At 46.5% G+C, this 17,542-nt stretch overlaps 6 protein-coding genes across 6 annotated transcripts; 3 read left to right on the forward strand and 3 right to left on the reverse strand.

Annotated features, from left to right (window-relative positions):
• Positions 1-154: 154 nt before the first annotated feature.
• F4822DRAFT_434580 (uncharacterized protein) lies at positions 155-1,278 on the forward strand (the record flags this gene model as incomplete). The annotated part of the gene is made up of 5 exons (XM_051462026.1): positions 155-169; positions 243-482; positions 539-574; positions 637-981; positions 1,039-1,278. 5 exons carry the CDS (start codon positions 155-157, stop codon positions 1,276-1,278), a joined length of 876 nt encoding a protein of 291 aa, XP_051309236.1.
• A 1,277-nt stretch (positions 1,279-2,555) lies between these two features.
• On the forward strand, positions 2,556-4,936 carry F4822DRAFT_420702 (uncharacterized protein). The gene is made up of 3 exons (XM_051459718.1): positions 2,556-3,624; positions 3,723-4,099; positions 4,162-4,936. Exons 1-3 carry the CDS (start codon positions 3,301-3,303, stop codon positions 4,613-4,615), a joined length of 1,155 nt encoding a protein of 384 aa, XP_051309237.1. The 5' UTR covers positions 2,556-3,300; the 3' UTR covers positions 4,616-4,936.
• Positions 4,895-6,724, reverse strand: F4822DRAFT_78588 (HET-domain-containing protein). The gene is made up of 2 exons (XM_051463978.1): positions 5,968-6,724; positions 4,895-5,912 (listed from the first exon to the last, which is right to left on the reverse strand). Exons 1-2 carry the CDS (start codon positions 6,300-6,302, stop codon positions 5,174-5,176), a joined length of 1,074 nt encoding a protein of 357 aa, XP_051309238.1. The 5' UTR covers positions 6,303-6,724; the 3' UTR covers positions 4,895-5,173.
• Positions 6,725-7,250: 526 nt separating this feature from the next.
• On the reverse strand, positions 7,251-8,961 carry F4822DRAFT_78542 (kinase-like domain-containing protein). Its single transcript, XM_051463977.1, has 3 exons — positions 8,643-8,961; positions 7,528-8,589; positions 7,251-7,461 (listed from the first exon to the last, which is right to left on the reverse strand). Exons 1-3 carry the CDS (start codon positions 8,754-8,756, stop codon positions 7,399-7,401), a joined length of 1,239 nt encoding a protein of 412 aa, XP_051309239.1. The 5' UTR covers positions 8,757-8,961; the 3' UTR covers positions 7,251-7,398.
• A 1,308-nt stretch (positions 8,962-10,269) lies between these two features.
• Positions 10,270-12,613, forward strand: F4822DRAFT_438949 (ribosome biogenesis protein erb1; the record flags this gene model as incomplete). The annotated part of the gene is made up of 2 exons (XM_051462583.1): positions 10,270-10,929; positions 10,979-12,613. 2 exons carry the CDS (start codon positions 10,270-10,272, stop codon positions 12,611-12,613), a joined length of 2,295 nt encoding a protein of 764 aa, XP_051309240.1.
• A 3,393-nt stretch (positions 12,614-16,006) lies between these two features.
• F4822DRAFT_420726 (uncharacterized protein) lies at positions 16,007-17,285 on the reverse strand. The gene is made up of 2 exons (XM_051459719.1): positions 17,264-17,285; positions 16,007-17,200 (listed from the first exon to the last, which is right to left on the reverse strand). Exon 2 carries the CDS (start codon positions 17,096-17,098, stop codon positions 16,373-16,375), a length of 726 nt encoding a protein of 241 aa, XP_051309241.1. The 5' UTR covers positions 17,099-17,200; positions 17,264-17,285; the 3' UTR covers positions 16,007-16,372.
• Positions 17,286-17,542: the final 257 nt, after the last annotated feature.

Here is a 17,542-nt window from a genome sequence, read left to right on the forward strand (position 1 = left end):
ACCTTACTTTATCAATATTTAGGATATTTAATAGATCTAGATCTCTCCCTCAGATTTAAATCTAGATTATCCTATTTTCATATAAAAAGTTTCAATAATTGGAGTCTTAAGAGTCTTATTCCCTTTTCCCATAAATACTACACATACGGAAATCATGCCGGCCTTTTCTGTAAGTGTCAACCCCTCAATACCCTATCTGACTAATCCATATATATTAACCGGTGCTATCTCCTATCTTATAGCGACTTATCCGCTTTCTCGCCAAGAATGGCAAAACATACTATGGAGATGCCATTCTACCTGAGGGAGTAACAGACATCGCAAAGACGAAGAAGGCTCGCGTTATTACGGGTGATATCTATGGAAAGCATGAAGTCACAGACCAAATCGCGGACGTCCGATTACTTCTAGCACCCCTCGCATTAGACGATGTAAAGACTGTCCGGTGCTTGGGCCTTAACTACGCCTTACACGCGCAAGAGGTCGGTCTTATCTCGGCATTCCTAATCGGCATCGTTGTGTTAACAATTCCCCTTAGGCTGGCCTCCCACTGCCGAAATTCCCCGTCCTATTCGTAAGTCCTAAACCCCCACCCTATGAAACCTACGGGGAACCTCATACTGAACTACCGAACAGTATAAGCCAGTCACATCTCTATCGGGACCCGTAGACCCGATCCCGATACACCCTGTAGCACAAGAGGAATTAGGACTGGACTACGAATGCGAGCTTGTCTTTATTATCGGCAAGGAGGCTAAGGACGTTTCGGAGGACGAGGCTCTAGACTACGTACTCGGCTACGCCATCGGCAACGATGTATCGCACCGCGACTGGCAAGTTGTCCGAGGTGGCGGCCAATGGTCGCTAGGTAAGGGATTCGACGGCTGGGCGCCGTACGGACCGGGTATTGTGACCGGAAATGTCATCAAGGACCCACAAACCCTGAAGATTAGCACCAGAGTGAACGGCCAGACCGTACAGGTAAGCAGAAATACCCCCCATAAGAGAATAAGAAAAAACAACTAATTGCTTTTTAAGGAGAGTAACACGGCGGACCAAATCTTTAATGTCAAACAGACCATCGCATTCTTGAGCAAGGGCCACACGTTGCTCCCGGGTGACCTGATCTGGACGGGAACACCCTCGGGTGTCGGAATGGGCCGCAAACCACAGCTATGGTTGAAGGATGGTGACATCGTCGAGGTCGAGCTTGAGGGTGTTGGTATTGTCACCAACAAGGTTGAGTTCCTAGGCAAGGAGGATTCCGCTAAGTTGTAGTAAGCGAGTCTGCTGGTTACGGAAGCGATAGAATGCATACATGGATTATTACATGAGTCTGTTATAACTATACCTACTTGCCTTTGCTATTATCAATATAAAGATCTGGGCGCGTTCAACACGAATGCTCAATTGTTGTGTCGGTTCATTCACTCAAGATGATGTCGTACGAGAGGCGCTGAAATTTCGCTTCGTTTAGATGACCCTCGCAATTGCAATTAATTAAACCAAATGATTCTTAACAACTTGTTGGGTACTCAGCTTTCAACAATAAATATCCATTTTTCGGCCGTAAGGCTCTGAAGCCTTCTAAATGTTACGTTCATCAATGTTTGTCACATCGTGGGATTCCATGCTCTTTCCCGTGATACCAACAAAAGACCATGCATTTCAATGGGGGTAGTATGCAGCCGACAGAACACGATTCTCGCCTCTAGAGCTGTCACATTCAGCGTTCTATATCAAGACCACAAGGGCCAATTCTTCCTACCCACGTAGTAATGAAGGAGTCACACAGGCGACCGGTTAGTTGCCAACTTGTTACTCAGAGTAACACTTAGAATGGCGCAGCGTCGAGGTAATGCGACCAAGGGTTATTTTCTGAATTGACCACGAGAACGCCTCATTGCAAAGTAATACTATTCATACACCAACGAGCTTCTAAGGATATAAACGAGACCACTGGGCTCACATTGGTGTATAATTCGAGAATCATTGCAATCATTGACTTTTGCTACCAAGGTAAAGGGTTAGTTCCCCTCAAGTATCGTATCTTCCAATATTTCGATCTTAGCTTGGTAACTGTACCGATCGATGATATTCGCCGGATTCATTTTAGATTGTTTAATAATGTCGTAATGGCTTCGGTGAGAAATTTATGTGGTTGCACAGAAAATTGATTGGATATAACGCTTACCACCAGGTCACTATCATCAATAAAGACATGCCATTTTATACTACCCCATCACGTTTGTTTTGGTTAAAGAATCTGATGTCGCCCTGGCGAAATTATGAGGCGTATATGAACCACTGTAGATGTCACAACCACCTTATATCCAACACTGGAATGCAAGGGAAAAACTAGAGAAGAGAAAACAAGGGAAAATATTTCATGGACTTGTTTTAGATTTGTACAACCCATCCTTATGCACGGGGAAGATAGGCCGAGCCGTAGTGTTCAATCATTACTATGTTTAGACAAGCCCGCGCAAAGGCCCTCTACATATTCCGGTAAATCCCAAAATTTGCAGCGTCGATCATAACCGCATTTAGAATATGGAACCCTGGCTGTCCCGCGGGACGAAGCTGACTTCCGCACGTGGAGTCTGGGCTGATATGTGACATCGGCTCCCCTTGATCCTTGGTGATGGATACCATTCCCCTGAAAGCTTACATATGGGGTACAGGCAGTAAAATGCGACTTTAATATTCTCTACTATTCTCTCTAGCGGTCAGCTACTGCTACGATACATATAAGGATCTATGATATGTTTGCTAATAAGCTAATCTCCTAAAATTCCGAAAGAGAAAGCAACACGCTTCTCTTGCCTTAAATATGTATGTAGGACAACAACCAAAGATTTAGATAATGTTGACAGAATTTTCCCTTCTCTTTCGAAATCGCCTTATTCTTATACCTGACGTATCATCTATATTTCATCTGCACGGATAATTAAGGGTCAGGGATGTTCGTGGCCCCAAATACCGGATATGTACAGTGAAAGATCCCTGCCACATAGCAAACGAAATAATTCTTGAACCCTTACTATCCTCGTGTTTCCCTAGCTGGTCTAGGCTTGGTGCCTTCGAACAAAAGTTTCATTGCGAACCTAACTACTCCTCGTTTCCGTCATCAATTGGTGATTGTTCGCCTCAATGCAATTGTAAACGTCAAACCGGTACGGACAGACTGTTTTCAAGCTAATACATGCTACGATTCGTCCGTAAGCGAGGAGGGCTTCACTCCAAGGAGTCGATTGCCACTGCTCGGGCGTGGTGAAGACTCGCGATCCGACCCGCGATATGTCGGACGTCTACGTTGGGTTCTCGAACTTACCACGTAGCGATGCTCGGATCGAGACTAACTTAGTACCTCCCAACACCGATGGCTCGAAAGTCATCATTACGGGCGTAGTGCTCACCCTTCTTACGGCACTATGGACCTACCTACGATTCTGGAGTATTCGGCAAAACGGTCGGGCGTTTCTTTTAGAGGATGGATTTAACTTAGGAGCTTTGGTGTTCTTTTACGGCCTGGTAGCTGCGGATTTTGTCATGGTGCTTTCTGGTGGTTTAGGCCACCGTCTCAGCGAGCTTCAGGACTGGCACGTAGTCCGACTGTTGAAGGTGTGTTTGCCAGTCTAATCCGATGCACAAGATCCCTAGTTCCTTAGCACGAAAGGAGGCGAAAGAACAAGCACTAATTAGTCTACAATTGACGACAGGCTATCTATGTTCGCAAGTTTCTCTACGCGGCTTCTCTTAGCTTGATTAAGATCAGCATCATCCTCATGTTTATGCGCATCTTCTTCACCCGCCGATTCAAAATCGCCTCCTTAACCGTTATTATCTTTACCGTTATCTGGATGCTCTTAGCCGTGTTGATCAACTTACTGATCTGCCACCCTATTGATGTGAATTGGACATTTCCGGCGGGTGAACGTAGCTGCGGGGACCTAAGGGCGGCTTTTGCAGCGGAGGGCATTATTGACATTGTGAACCACATTGCGATCTTGATGTTGCCCCTACCTATGATATGGAAACTTGGAATGGAAATTCGGTACAAGGTTGTTACCGTTTGTATATTCTGCATCGGTCTCCTGTAAGAAGCAATCTGCCCTCGAGAATTTGCAATCAGCAAACTAACCTACTCTACGATTTCAGTACCATTTCGTTCGGCACTATCCACGTTTATATGATTATGCACACCGATTTCACCGAAATATCCTACACCAGCGTACAAACCGCCCTGTACGGCACCAGCGAAGCCGGAATCGCGATTATAGTATCCAATTGCCCCCTACTACGGCCCGTCTTCGATCGACTATTCCCATCTCATCTATCGGATACTTCAGTCTGGAGGGAGAAGAGCGGCGAAGCCATGGTCACTATATCCCGCAAGCGCAAGAGTACAAAGTCGAGCGGGTTTACCCAAATGAAGAATGTGTCGCACGAAGATCTTGAGCTGGGCAACATGGGAGCACACCGCGCTCGGCGGAATACACATATTACAGCAGGAAAACGACCCCTGACCCGCGACGAAGATGACGATAGCTCAGTACACAGGATCGTGGTCACAAGCGAAACTATCGTTCGAAGAGATAAAGGCGAACTTTAATTTCCTCCAATTCTACAGTTCTTCTCAGTTAGGTCCCACGGCGTTTAAAAAATACGTTGGGTCGAGCTGCAAGGCTCGTGTGTGGCATGTGTTGGTATACATTCAAAACGGGATTATGATAGAGGGGTTTGAGCTTCCTTTGCAATTTCTCACGGAGTGACTATTCTAATTCTAAGTGGCGTTTCGGCCGGCCGCTATACGAACCTGCAAGTTCACGTCTCCTTCAGCTTCTCCTGTAAGTTGCTACCGTTCCATGGAATGGAGGGCGCATACTATCCTGTTAGATATCCTAAAATAGGCATTATATGGTTAAAAGCAAGGAAAAATAGAATGGTTATGTGTATTTAATCATCTTAAGCGATCTATTTAGAGGCCTGGATCTAACAGTTTATCTTACACCTCCCAATCAACCTCGTCGTTTTACTTGTTAAGTCTAGACACCGATATAATTATAACCTAACACTATAGTACAGACATAGAAAAGAACATCTAGCTCGACCCGTAAGGACTTGCTTACCTACTAGGTAGGTACGTATGAGGACGGAGTTCACATCCATACTAAACAATCCGTACGTCAATCCCGTTCGCTAGGTCAATCGCCTTTGCCGTCATGTGCGCGACCCCTATCCTCTCGTAATCTCCAGTCGTGCCTGTCGGGATTATAAGAAGAGTATACCAATTAGAGGGCAAATCCCCACTTTCTTTTTTTTCACACCCAATAATAACACATTTCAACTTTTCTTCAACTAACTTGTTGTCTTTATACTCAGGTCTGTCGTAAATGAAGCATTGAGTGTCTATTTCCTTCGACAGCTTAATATCTCTCGCCTGAACCATAAAGTCTGAGATTAATGGATCCTTCAAGGGCAAATTCGCAATATCAGCTCTTACTGACTGGTCCTTCAATGGCGATTTGATAGTATAGTCCCATACCATCGTATCTTTCGGAGCGTCCATATACTTGATTGGGCCCGTGACCGCCATCCAAGACCAAGAAGGAGGTTTGTTACCATCTTTATAATTAATTTTTCGAAGTGGTTTATTTGCATCCATTGCCTGCCAAAGTAGACTTTGATAAAGGTAATTTCCGCCCAAGATGCCGTACCCCGGTACACCATAGGTCTTCGCTAGTCGTCTCTCGATGCCGAACATGGCTACCGATCGGTCGACTTCATGCGAGAAATCAAGAGTCGAATATCTCGAGTAGAGACACTGGAAGAATTTGATCCGCATGCCTTCGTAGAATTGAATGGCAGAATAGGGAAACTTAGGATCAGATAGGAACGATGATTTCCGGCTGGGCAGTACGTTAAATTATAGATTCAGAGAAAGACGAAAAATTCAGAACGTACTTGAAAATCCTATTCAAGGTCTCGCAACGTACTCCACGACCACACTCCCAGTAGGCTTGGGTGTCGGTGAAGTGGATGGTACGTCTCGAGAGCGCCCGCTCCTGAAACACCCAGCCGCGCGTGTTAAGGTAACTTCTCTCGACATCACGGGCGAAGTCGTCGATGTTATTGCATATGTAAAGAGCCGATTCGGGGCTACCGGGATTGCTTTGGAACAAATGGCACTTCCTAGCCTTATCTCCAGTTACCGGTCGTTCTCTTAGAAATCCGCTGTCTGGTCCGTCAGCAGTATCTGCAGCAATTGTACAGTAAGCGCCGCTAAAGTAATCCTCCATGAACTGAGACTCAATTCTAAAGTCTCCTCCGTCTCCCTTTTCTGCCTGTATGATGCAGAGACAATCAATCCATAAGTACTTAATATGGAGACTCCGTGTCACCGTCACTGCATCTTGAAAGTTCTTCGGCAGTATGTCGTAGCAAATCGATAATTTGAATTGTTCGATATTAGACTTGGTCGTGCAGAATGGGACTTTGTTACCCCATGGATGTGACAAAATGACATAGGAGTCATGGCGTATATCCGGGTGGCAAACGAGTCTCAGGGTGTTCGACGAGACATCGATTAGTCTTTTCGGAGGGTGTCTTCGAGTGTTTGGTACCCTACAAGTTTCTCCGTGGTTCTTATCGCAGTCATTGAGCCAGTGATTGAACAGTCGGGCCTGTGTTAAGCTTCCAGGTTTTGCCAACCTAGGTGAGCCTCTCTAGATATGCGAAGGCGCACTCGTGTAGCCTTGAGGGGGGCGATATTAGTGCATACTCGAGTAGGTCAGTAGTCATACTTGCCTGGACCAACTAGGATAGAAAGCATCGACGTTAACGCCGGAATCGTCACCAATGATGAACCTATCTGCACAAATTTGGTTTGAGCGTTACTTTCTAAATACGAATGTAGAAGCTTGCAGAGATCGCAAGTATAGTTATAATTGGCGGAAGTAAACGAAAACTTATCAAGGAAGACATTTCTGCAGTTATTACATAGCCGCGATGTCTGAGCCTTCGGTATGTCTGGAAAGTCTTTCATGAATGTCGAAGTAAGGAACCTAAAAAAGTCTCGGGCAAACGGATTGTCATCGCAGATTTCCCACGTATCCGAAAGCTGCCATCATCAGTTTAGTTTTGGTGCTCGAAAGGACAGCGAAAACATACTGGCTTGAGTGGAAGTTAGCGTCGATGAGAAAAACATTTAAGGATTAAAAAAACTTACCAGCTACAGAGAAAAAAGGATTCATTCACATTAGCGCTAGTAAATCAAACCCCGGAAATTTCTAAGAGACTCGCAATCTATGAGAGCGTTAGGTACTCCAATAGCGTCAATACTAGAAGAAACATCCAGTGGCCAACGAACAAGTCTAGGTCTAATAAGGACCCATACTATTGTTTCCGCTGCGCAAGGATGGGAAGGATAGTAGATGGAGAAGATGAATGAGTCGGGACCTACATGCTAGAAGGGGTTTTCAAGTCAGTATTTACAGATCTTAGAATATCAGGTGTTGTGCATACCTCTGGACCAGTAGTTCGCTTTTCCATCCGACCATGGAGTATTCTACTCTTCAATACTAGTTCCCAACTATCTTTAATTGCCGGCCCCTCGCAATAAAAGTAGTCGGCTTCCTTGTTTGAGAGGATTTGTTCAAATGCCTCATTCAAGTCTGAAATATCGGCTCTCCGTTGGCGCAATCGTAAGTTTTTCCGCGTTGTTGTTGGTGTGCTTAGAAGACGTGGGGGACTCAAACTGTTTTGCCTTCTGGTATTAGCCAATTGCTTATTGTTTTCTATCCCGTCGTCTTCGACTAGGATCTTGGTGTGGACGAAATCAAGAAGATCCCTCAACGCTCGACTAGCGCAGTCGTCGCCAAAACAAGTTTCCCGCAGATGCCTAATCCAATTGCTGACGTTGTGTTGCAAGGGACCATGCCCTCGGTCAACACCAAAGAACGGTCGAGCGGCGTTATCGAAGGATCCGTTAAATATTTCCAGCCCGTCCGGCCCATAGAGAATCCAGATAATAAACTCTAGTATCATACAACCCATAGACCAAATGTCGTGCCCTCGTGGATTCCCATCAGCGTGGCTGTTCTTCATCTCAGGGGGCCGATACCGAATCGTGCCGGCAAACGGCATTGTCTCGGCCTCTCCGAGGCCCATCCGAGTCAGGTAGGCTCGAGCAGACCCCATATCAGCAATCTGTAGGTCTCCTAAATGACCCGGTCTCGTTGAGACAAACACATTTTCAGGCTTTAAATCTCCGTGGTAGAAGATCCCCGAGGGGTCGAAATTATGTAGCTTTTCTAGGCCTCTTGCAATGCTCTCCATTTGTTCGATAGCCCAATGAATCAATTGATTGCTGCAGCGCTGAGAGCTTTTCCAGATCTGAAACAGGTTTCCTCCATCAGCCCATTGGAATATTAGATAATGCCTCTCAGGAGTCTTAAATCCCACAATAAACTTGACTAGGTGGTCTTCCTCTACCCATCTCGCCAGCTCTAGAGCCCCTATTGCGGCTCTATAAGTCTTATCCGATACGTCTCTAACGTCGATTTCTTTAACGGCCACGGTAAAGTCCTGTAGGAAAATTATTCAATATCGTATTTCATTTGAGTAAAATATCTACTTACTTCGTTCAGTTGAAAATCTTTGATATGGTTGCGGTGAATGCACGCTTTGCGGGCATGAGCGGAACTTTCGCCGTCTTGGGTATCATTATAGCCAATGAAAGGCAACGGGCACATGTCGTGAAGCTGCTCTAGAAATGAATATCTAGTGAAGACCGGAGCAATAAAACGCCACTGGTAATTGCTGAAAAGCCTAAGGGGTCCCCCATGCCAATCCGAGAACCAAATTTAGCGCTACATCGTCGGCGAGAAGGTGAAAAGTTGTGACTTGTTCGCCATCTATTTGGACGGGAAGATACTTGTCCATAAACCCGCTCTCAATCAGCGTAAATGCCTTCTCGACAAGATCTATGCAGACGAGGATAGCGAAAATACGTGTTGCATGTTTCGCTATATGGTTAACAATCTCCCCAATGTAGTCTTTGACAAAGTCACTGGCGTAGTCTGAGTGTAGAGGATGTGACGCCTCTTTCAGCAGCTCCTGCTCGATGATAGACTCAGTCAAGAGCCCATTGGGCCCCACCAATTCACCATCCGGTAGGAACGTCTTCTTCGAGAAATAGCTGGTCATGAGTCTCTCTTGAATTCTCACAAAGAGTTTTTCGGAAGTATTGGTAGGCATTTTGAATCCCACTATTAATCAAATTTAGGCTGTGATGTTCACCTATAAGTAAAGTGAAAATTTCGGCGTGTAGCAACATTGCTAGACGTATAAGGCCAAGGCCATTTATATTTAAAGATTGTACTCATTTCTAAATCGCAATGGTTTGTCCTTGGGGGCTTTCCTTACCTTGGGGGTGTATCTGGCTGAAAATTTTGATCACTGCCGGCGATCGTGCTGCAGCCCACGGCTCTTGTAGCACGAACGGGACGAGTTGGGACAAAATGTATCATTTTCTATATATAGTGGTGGGAAGGTGAATACGCGGGTATATATACCGCTATAACGTACGCGATACGAACTCCGATGGGGTTATCATCCCCTCCCCTCCACTACGGGACCTGCTGTGTTACACTCCTCAGCGAAATGGGAGGGCATTGTCTCGCTCGATGGAGCCAATATCTTATGGGCTTGACATGGATACGCCAATGAGATTACCTAGCTTGATTAGAACATGCAAGATCAGAATAATATAGGACCGACTCACAATGCCTCGTTAAGAAGTTGGCCCGATTGGCCTCGAATAGTCAGTGAGGATATTTAGTAGTCGGAAAGGAAAGTAGAACGCTAGTACACAGTATATTGATTGGGTTGGCGATGTTATACTAATATTATCATTGATCTATGCACCTGCATAAATACCCATGTAGCCAGTATACCATCGTCTTAATAATTTCGAAACTAGTTAAATCTAGTTAAATCTAGTCATTGAGTTCTAATACTGGGCAATAAGGTTAATATCGTCACTATTGATTACATAATATCACAGTACAAATCCTCATATGTAATGTATACTTGCACTACAAAAAGGGAAGGCGGTGAATATTTTGAAAACGGCAGAAAGCCAAGCCCCACCGGCGCAAAAAAATAATTTGGAGCTTCCTCAATTCAATTCTTAATTAGTACTTTTCTTAGTACTTTTCCTTCAAAACATGCAAAAAGTTGCGCCTTGCAACTAAAATCTCGCAGATGGCTCCAACAAAATCCAATTTGAAGCGCAAGGCTTCCATAGTGGAAGCGGATGCATCAAACCAACCTCAATCAGACGATGAGTTCGGAGATGGTCTTCTTGAGGGTGTACTAGAAGACGATTCGGATGAAGAATCTGAAATCGAAGAAGATGGCGACGAAGACGATATTAACCGAGATACGTCCCCAGCCGACGACGACACATTAGAGAGCGACGATATGCCCACAGACGATGAAACGTCTAACAAGAAACAAATACAAAATGGGGCCGAATCCGATCAAGAGGATGTCGGACCTCACTACAGAATCGAGACCGACGCCAATGGGGGCACCAGATACGTTTACGACGACGTTGAGCCGGTATACGACTCCGATGATACAGATGCGCAAGAACCCGCAAACACGATTGGCAACATACCCCTCTCCTTCTACGACTCGTACCCCCACATAGGTTATGATATAAATGGAAAGAAAATTATGCGGCCTGCCACTGGCGAGGCTTTGGACGCCCTGCTAGACAGTATTGAGGTACCCAAGGGATGGACGGGCCTTACGGACCCTGCTACCGGCAAGCCTCTAAATTTAAGTCAAGACGAGCTAGAATTGTTGCGACGAGTCCAGATGAATGAGATCCCCGAAGAAGGATACGACCCATATCCGGTGAGTTCTTTGATTAAACTGTAATTGCTCATAGCTAACATTAATACAGGATACTGTGGAATGGTTTACGAGTTTTGAAGAGACAATGCCATTGAGCGCCGCACCAGAGCCGAAGCGAAGGTTCCTACCCTCAAAGCACGAGGCTAAGCGAATAATGAAACTAGTTAAAGCGATTCGGGAAGGCCGAATATTACCATACAAGCCCCCTGAGGAAAGGCAGCGAGAAGAAGAGGAAGAGGAAGAAGTTCACTATGATTTGTGGGCTGATGAAACACCTCGACCACCCAACGTCATGCACATTCCCGCACCTAAACTCGCACCTCCCGGCTACGACCTTAGCTATAATCCACCTCCAGAATATCTCCCCACAGAAGATGAAAAGAAGGCCTGGGAGGAGTTGGAACCGGAAGAACGGGAGAAAGAATACTTGCCACAGAAATACGACTCATTACGGAGAACTCCTGCATACGACCAATTTGTTAAAGAACGTTTTGAGAGATGTCTTGATCTCTATCTTGCTCCTCGAATACGGAAGAACAAATTAAATATCGATCCAGCGTCATTACTTCCCAAACTTCCGCGACCGGAGGAGCTCAGACCTTTCCCAACCATTGCGTCAATAGAATATGCGGGTCATGAGGGCAGGGTGCGATCAGTGGCTATTGATCCATCAGGGCAATGGCTAGCTAGTGGCGGCGACGATGGCACTGTTAGGGTGTGGGGTCTCGCAGATGGTAAGCAGCAATGGAAAGTCAAACTAAGTAGCGAGGACCCCGTAGACGTGGTACGATGGCGACCAGGCCATGACGCAACAATTCTTTCGGCGGCCGTTGCTGAGGATATTTTTCTCATGATCCCATCTTACGGAAATCCAGAGTTAGAGCAAGCCAGTCGCGATATTCTAGATGCAGGATTTGGTTATGCTACCAATGGCAAGCAACTTACGACAGCAAATGGAGCAGCACGAAAAGACCCACCTGCAAAATGGTCGCGGCCAGGAGCACGTCTAGAGGACGAAGGAGTCTTGCTAAAAGTTACGGTTCGAGCGCCTGTGAAAACAATCAACTGGCACCGACGAGGAGATTTCTTCTGTACCGTTTCCCCTAGTGGGCAAAGGAGCTCGGTAGCAATCCACACGCTATCTAAGCACCTTACTCAAATTCCCTTCCGCAAATTGCCCGGATTGGCACAAACAGCATCTTTCCACCCTTCGCGCCCATTATTTTTTGTCGCTACACAACGATCAATACGATGTTACGATCTTCAAAAGCAGGAACTCGTCAAAACTATCCAGCCTGGAGCCAGGTGGATCTCTTCATTCGATATACATCCCGGTGGTGATAACTTGGTTGTTGGATCGTATGACCGTCGTTTGCTCTGGCATGATCTGGAGATGTCGAGCCGACCATACAAAACGATGAGATTCCATCCTCAGGCGATTAGGGCGGTAAGATTTCACCGAAGTTATCCATTATTCGCGGATTGCAGCGACGACGGTACCCTACAAATATTCCACAGCAAAGTTGTGAGCGACTTGATGGAAGGCCCAACTATTGTCCCCGTCAAGATGCTTAAAGGACATAAGGTGGTTAACAAACTTGGTGTTACGGATGTCGACTGGCATCCCCAGCACCCATGGTGCGTAAGTGCAGGGGCAGACGGTACTTGTAGATTGTGGACATAAGCTGGGCTTTTATAGAGAGCAACGAGTGGTGGATGCCTAGTAAGATCCGAGCAGGGTTCACTGGGCTTCTAGTGTAAAAGAGTCATACAATACAGTGCAGCGAAGGCGTTTCAGAGAAAAAAATATACCTCTTGTTCAGCAGCCTTCGGGTCCTATCAGGGATGCTACCTGGGTTATATCCAATCGATCCTAAGCCCGAACTCCACTAGCATTCGCTGCGTGGGTGTCCAATCAACAGTACGTTCACTTAATCTATCGCCCAGTTATTTACGGTAGTTTTATGCAAGACATTCAGCAGCTCCGTGAATGGCCCACATGCTGGCGTAGGTGTACAGAAATCAAGGATCAATCAATAGCAGGGCATCATCTTCGTTAGTGCCCAACAACCAGCTACCCCTTTATATATCCCTCTCCCTGCAATACTAGTGCATTTTGCCCCTATTGTCATCTTAGAAACTGCCTCCTTTGACATCTATTTATCATCCCTTTCGTGGCATAGCATCGTGAAGGAAACACCATCGAAAAGCCGCAAGCGTGTTTCATCGTAACCATGAAGACCTACATTGATCTAGCAACTTTAAGAGATTCTTACTTTGGTAGTCATTATGGTTGATTAGGGGGGTAGGGAGTAATCCAGCCTTTATAATAACTTCGGAACCTGTGAACCCGCCCAAACCATCAGCTATTAGAGACAGGAGACCATGTCGAACTCTGATCAATCTTTAACTGTTATCGATGATATCGTCCGCCCCAGTCTCTGACGACTGTCGAAGTGGGCCATGAAAAGCACCCCAGGCTTGCCACGATCGAGGCGACGAACTCCGGTCGGTCGAAAGCTCTGGACAATAAAATGACAATCCCAATTAGCCCGAAACTACATCACATCCGCTCAAACTTGCCTACTAGGAGAACTAGCGATAACACTTTCCACAAGAATTCAAACATATCCCTCAAGCTGCTAGACGGTGACCGGCTTACTTGCCTAAATACCTAATTTTTTCGAATATAAGTATCTTGCGAAAATCAATCCGTCGAATTCTCGTTGCCCTTCGTACACTTTACAGTGGCTGATTCGGGGGTACTCAATCCGTAACGATCGACGTGGCGTTTAAAAATGAAAGACATTCGGCCCTTTTTGAGCACTTGAACGGGCTGACGGGCTGTCCGATCACATTTTAAAAACAAAGACCACCCACGAGGATATAGGGAAATAGATTTTCATACACTATCCATCTAGACTATCGAAGGAAGAAATCTTACGCGGCTATGTACGACCGAAATGCACACGGCAAGGCCGACAAGCATACGGAGCTGCAAGACGGGTAAAGGGCAAGAATCGGTCACACTCGGTCGGATTACGACATCGCTTAAACGCCACTCTAGGGCCGCTCGTCCGGTTTAACTGCTACTGCTACCGGAAGAACATAGGCTATCTCAGAAAGTCCTATCCTCGCTGAACCGATCATCGCAGGATCGGTAGAGAGACCGGTGAGGAACATTCAGCCGAACACAAACCGACCGAGCCTCCACAAACTCCAAACCTCAGTCCAAGTCCACTAGCCATTTTAGTGTGCGAACAGGCGCCATGAGCCTAGCCGAGAGAAACCAAGCCATCGAGGTACCTCCGAGCTATCATCATCATCATCATCATCATCATCCGCCTCACCATCACGGCTGGCCGTCAGCTCGCCTCTCTCGCACCTCCTACCTCACATCACCTCTCACATCTCTAATCGGATGAAGGCTTCCTAGCCAGTAGAGTCGCACACCGTATCGACGCCTCGAAACGCCAGTCTGTCTATCTATCTACCTACCTAGATAGGTGCCCAATCGATCTACACTCTGACTCACCTCAGCCGATACCGTAGGACTTTTTCGACTTTTCAACCCAACTCGCCAGCCACCAACCAACCAACCAGCGCGTCCGAAAAACGATTTCCTTCCATCCGTCCGTCCGTCCATCAGTTACCTAATGCACCCGGAAGTGACGGAGAACTCTATATTAAAAAAAAAATTGCAGCGAAAACATCCCCCGCCAATAATTCCCACGAGGCGAGCAAATCTGCAAGGCTCAGCGTTTGCGGTTTCAGAATCTACTGGGCTCCCATGAGATCCTGGGGGCGATCGGTGGTCGATCGATCATTATTTGGCTGACCGCTTTTACCTCCCGGACCTAACCTACCTAATCAATAGTCTTGGGGTAGGTTAAGGGTATAGCTACCTAGGCAGGTAAGAAACCCATGAAGTTGAATAAGCAAGGCTAAAACCTCATTCTCATTTATTTTTTTTGCATTTTCTTAAGTGCTTTTATGTGTTACTTGGGCTGGAAGGGGGAAAATGTGTTTGTTAGATGACTGACACCGCCCGCCCTGGGACTAGCAGGCATTAGGTAGATGCGCAGACACGTCAACGTGGGTTTGAGGGTGTGGGTGGGTGGTAGATCCTGTCTACCATACCTACTTGGGAGCTACCCGCGCGGGGCACCACGAGAAAGAGGGGTGGTGTGGTGCGTGGTGTGGGCAAGGTGAGAGAGTGTGTCGCATTCCCGCGTGCTCAGTTTTGCTTCACTGGTTTTAGTTTGGGTAGGATGTGGTGAAGGAGGCTGTATACCTGAACTAGGTGCTTTCTTCAGTGAGATATTGTTGCTTTTTTTTTTATTCTTGAATTTTTCGTTTTTTTTTATGATTATTATTATTTTACTTCATTTTTGAAATCGCGCCGATTGATTCTCTAAGCCCTGCAAAAGCGGCACGGAGCGCAGTCCGGGACCATTTGAGCAAGAGTTTTGCTGTGGTAGCTTCATTATTATGCCTTATTCTACTAAGCCTTCCTCTAGTGGGTTAAAAGGTCCTTTTTTCTCTCCAGCAGGCCGCATGTACATAGCTGTACGAGCAATTCCGAAAGCCCGGCTATTCGAACAGTAGCACGTGGCCCAAAGACATATATGTACCTACCCGGTACTTAGGGACGATGCATGTTGGGGGCATTGCGATGCGATGCGGCCGGGTTAGGGAAGAATTAAAGTAAAAATGCAGAAAAGGCAAGAAATCAAGACATCACCCCCACATACCCAAGTTGGGTTGCGTTGATCTGAGTCGGAAGGGGGGTGGGGGGAATAAATGTGGCGGTGCGGAGGGGAGTGAATGAGGGACGAAGAGAGAAGAGAAGAGCTACCTAGGCAGAGGAGCTTGCTCCGAAGCAAAAAAATCTTGGATGATGGGTAGGGGTATAGGGGGATGAGTGGCATATCTTTCACTGTTCCTATCACTAGTGTGATAGAGCACAGCGATGGTGATGGTGGTTGCGCCATGCAATGTACGATGAGGTAGTGCTGGAGGCTGGATGGTTCTACGGCGGCAGGCTTGGATTGACAGTCCATTCACAGTTGAGCTGAAAAGTGGTGGCTCGATTGGAAGACGAATAGCGATCACGAAGGACGGAGAAATATTGCGAATTAAGAAAGACTTCGCATTATGCCCAAGCCCTCATGACTACCCATTGGCCATTACATCCGACTCCTGAAGAAACGACTCCCACAACGCCATATAGCTCATTAGGAAGAAGGCTTGAACCTCCGTCAGACCACCTGCCTGTGTATACTTTTCGTGGTCGCTAGTGGATAGGTATATGAGCAAAAGAAACAAGGGAGGGAACGAATACAATGCCCTATAGTTACAAAATTTTAGGATCAAAAGGGCAGATTTTCCATCGAAGTATATCCAAGAACTCCCACCTAAGGTCTATTAACTCTCATCATCATTATTGTCGATTGTCGGATACGTCCTCGTCTCGAATGTTCCTTGCTAGGGTGGTGTAAGGGTCCGCCGACATGGAATCAGACCAAACCCCAATAGCGCAGAAGGGGTCGGCAGTATGCTGATCTTGGACTAGCGGGACTAGGCACCACGAGCCAGTTGTTGTCGACGTCTGACTTTTAGGGCTTGGGGGCACCAGGTTACCGGTACTCCAATCGTTTGTTTGGTCAGCCTGGAAGCTAAGTCCCTGCTGAGGAAGCCAGCTTGATATCTTGCCGTCGTACGACGTCGTATTATGCGAGTAGTCGTGGGCCGCCATGGCGTATGTTGTCAAAGGCTGGCTCGGTTCGTCTGGTTCGTCGTCGTAGTCGTGATGAAGCATGTACTCAACGTACTTTCGCGTATATGATCTGCCGGCTCTGAACGTGCTGTCCGTATTTATAGATGAGGGTGCATGTCGTTGGAATGTGTAGTTGATGTCCACATCATTCACCCCTGGCCTAAGGTCGTGCTCAGATTCGGTCGGTAAGGTCGTAAATGTCCTTGGCTGAGCGCCAGAGCCGCTCGTTTGGGTAGAGTAGAAGTTCCCATCGTTCAGGACTGGCTGTTGGTAGGCCGTAAAGTTGTCTGTGTACTGTTGATCTTGAGTCTCCCCTCCATCACAGTCCCGGTCCGGCTCGAAGACTAGATCAGCAGTGGCGCTATGTTCTGACTCTGAATTGCGAGGCATGTTGAATGTTTAGGTAATATTTAATTGTGTGATATTGAATAGTGGAGGTAGGCAAAAGATGAAGATAAATAGGGAAGATCTTATAAGGTGAAGTATTCCTGCCTAACGCCAACATTAGTATCGTCTCGCCGGACTTATTAGTATCTCGACCTGGAACAAACATACGTGGTGCAACAAGTCGTCTCGGCTACTAGCATGTACTTGGAGCCTACACACATCTACACGAGACACCACTCTGGTAGACCTAGGTATGAATAGACGTAACGCAGTAGTACTTCGGGGTGTATGTGGGTAGATAAAAGGTGGTTGAGCAACACGACGGACGGGTATCCGAATCAGATCCGGGCTCCTTTAAGTATTCGAGACGGTCCTCAAAGAAAGTAACCGTTTCCAAAGGGTGAGGTTAGAGTTGGAAGGGACGGGGTAGTTGCTGGGAACCAAATT

Source organism: Hypoxylon trugodes (assembly GCF_022578975.1).
Source record: "Hypoxylon trugodes strain CBS 135444 unplaced genomic scaffold F4822scaffold_11, whole genome shotgun sequence".
NCBI lineage: Eukaryota > Fungi > Ascomycota > Sordariomycetes > Xylariales > Hypoxylaceae > Hypoxylon > Hypoxylon trugodes.

Excerpts from the sequence above, each read along its gene's own strand:
- F4822DRAFT_420702 (XM_051459718.1), top strand. The coding sequence starts at position 3,301 with ATGTCGGACGTCTACGTTGGGTTCTCGAACTTACCACGTAGCGATGCT. Across the intron at positions 3,625-3,722 it reads ACGTAGTCCGACTGTTGAAG|GCTATCTATGTTCGCAAGTT; the intron begins GTGTGTTTGCCA and ends AATTGACGACAG. Across the intron at positions 4,100-4,161 it reads ATATTCTGCATCGGTCTCCT|TACCATTTCGTTCGGCACTA; the intron begins GTAAGAAGCAAT and ends CTACGATTTCAG.
- F4822DRAFT_78588 (XM_051463978.1), bottom strand. The coding sequence starts at position 6,302 with ATGGAGGATTACTTTAGCGGCGCTTACTGTACAATTGCTGCAGATACT. Across the intron at positions 5,913-5,967 it reads ACCTTGAATAGGATTTTCAA|CCGGAAATCATCGTTCCTAT; the intron begins GTACGTTCTGAA and ends CGTACTGCCCAG.
- F4822DRAFT_78542 (XM_051463977.1), bottom strand. The coding sequence starts at position 8,756 with ATGTGCCCGTTGCCTTTCATTGGCTATAATGATACCCAAGACGGCGAA. Across the intron at positions 8,590-8,642 it reads AAGATTTTCAACTGAACGAA|GACTTTACCGTGGCCGTTAA; the intron begins GTAAGTAGATAT and ends ATTTTCCTACAG. Across the intron at positions 7,462-7,527 it reads AGCGAACTACTGGTCCAGAG|GTCCCGACTCATTCATCTTC; the intron begins GTATGCACAACA and ends TCTAGCATGTAG.
- F4822DRAFT_420726 (XM_051459719.1), bottom strand. The coding sequence starts at position 17,098 with ATGCCTCGCAATTCAGAGTCAGAACATAGCGCCACTGCTGATCTAGTC.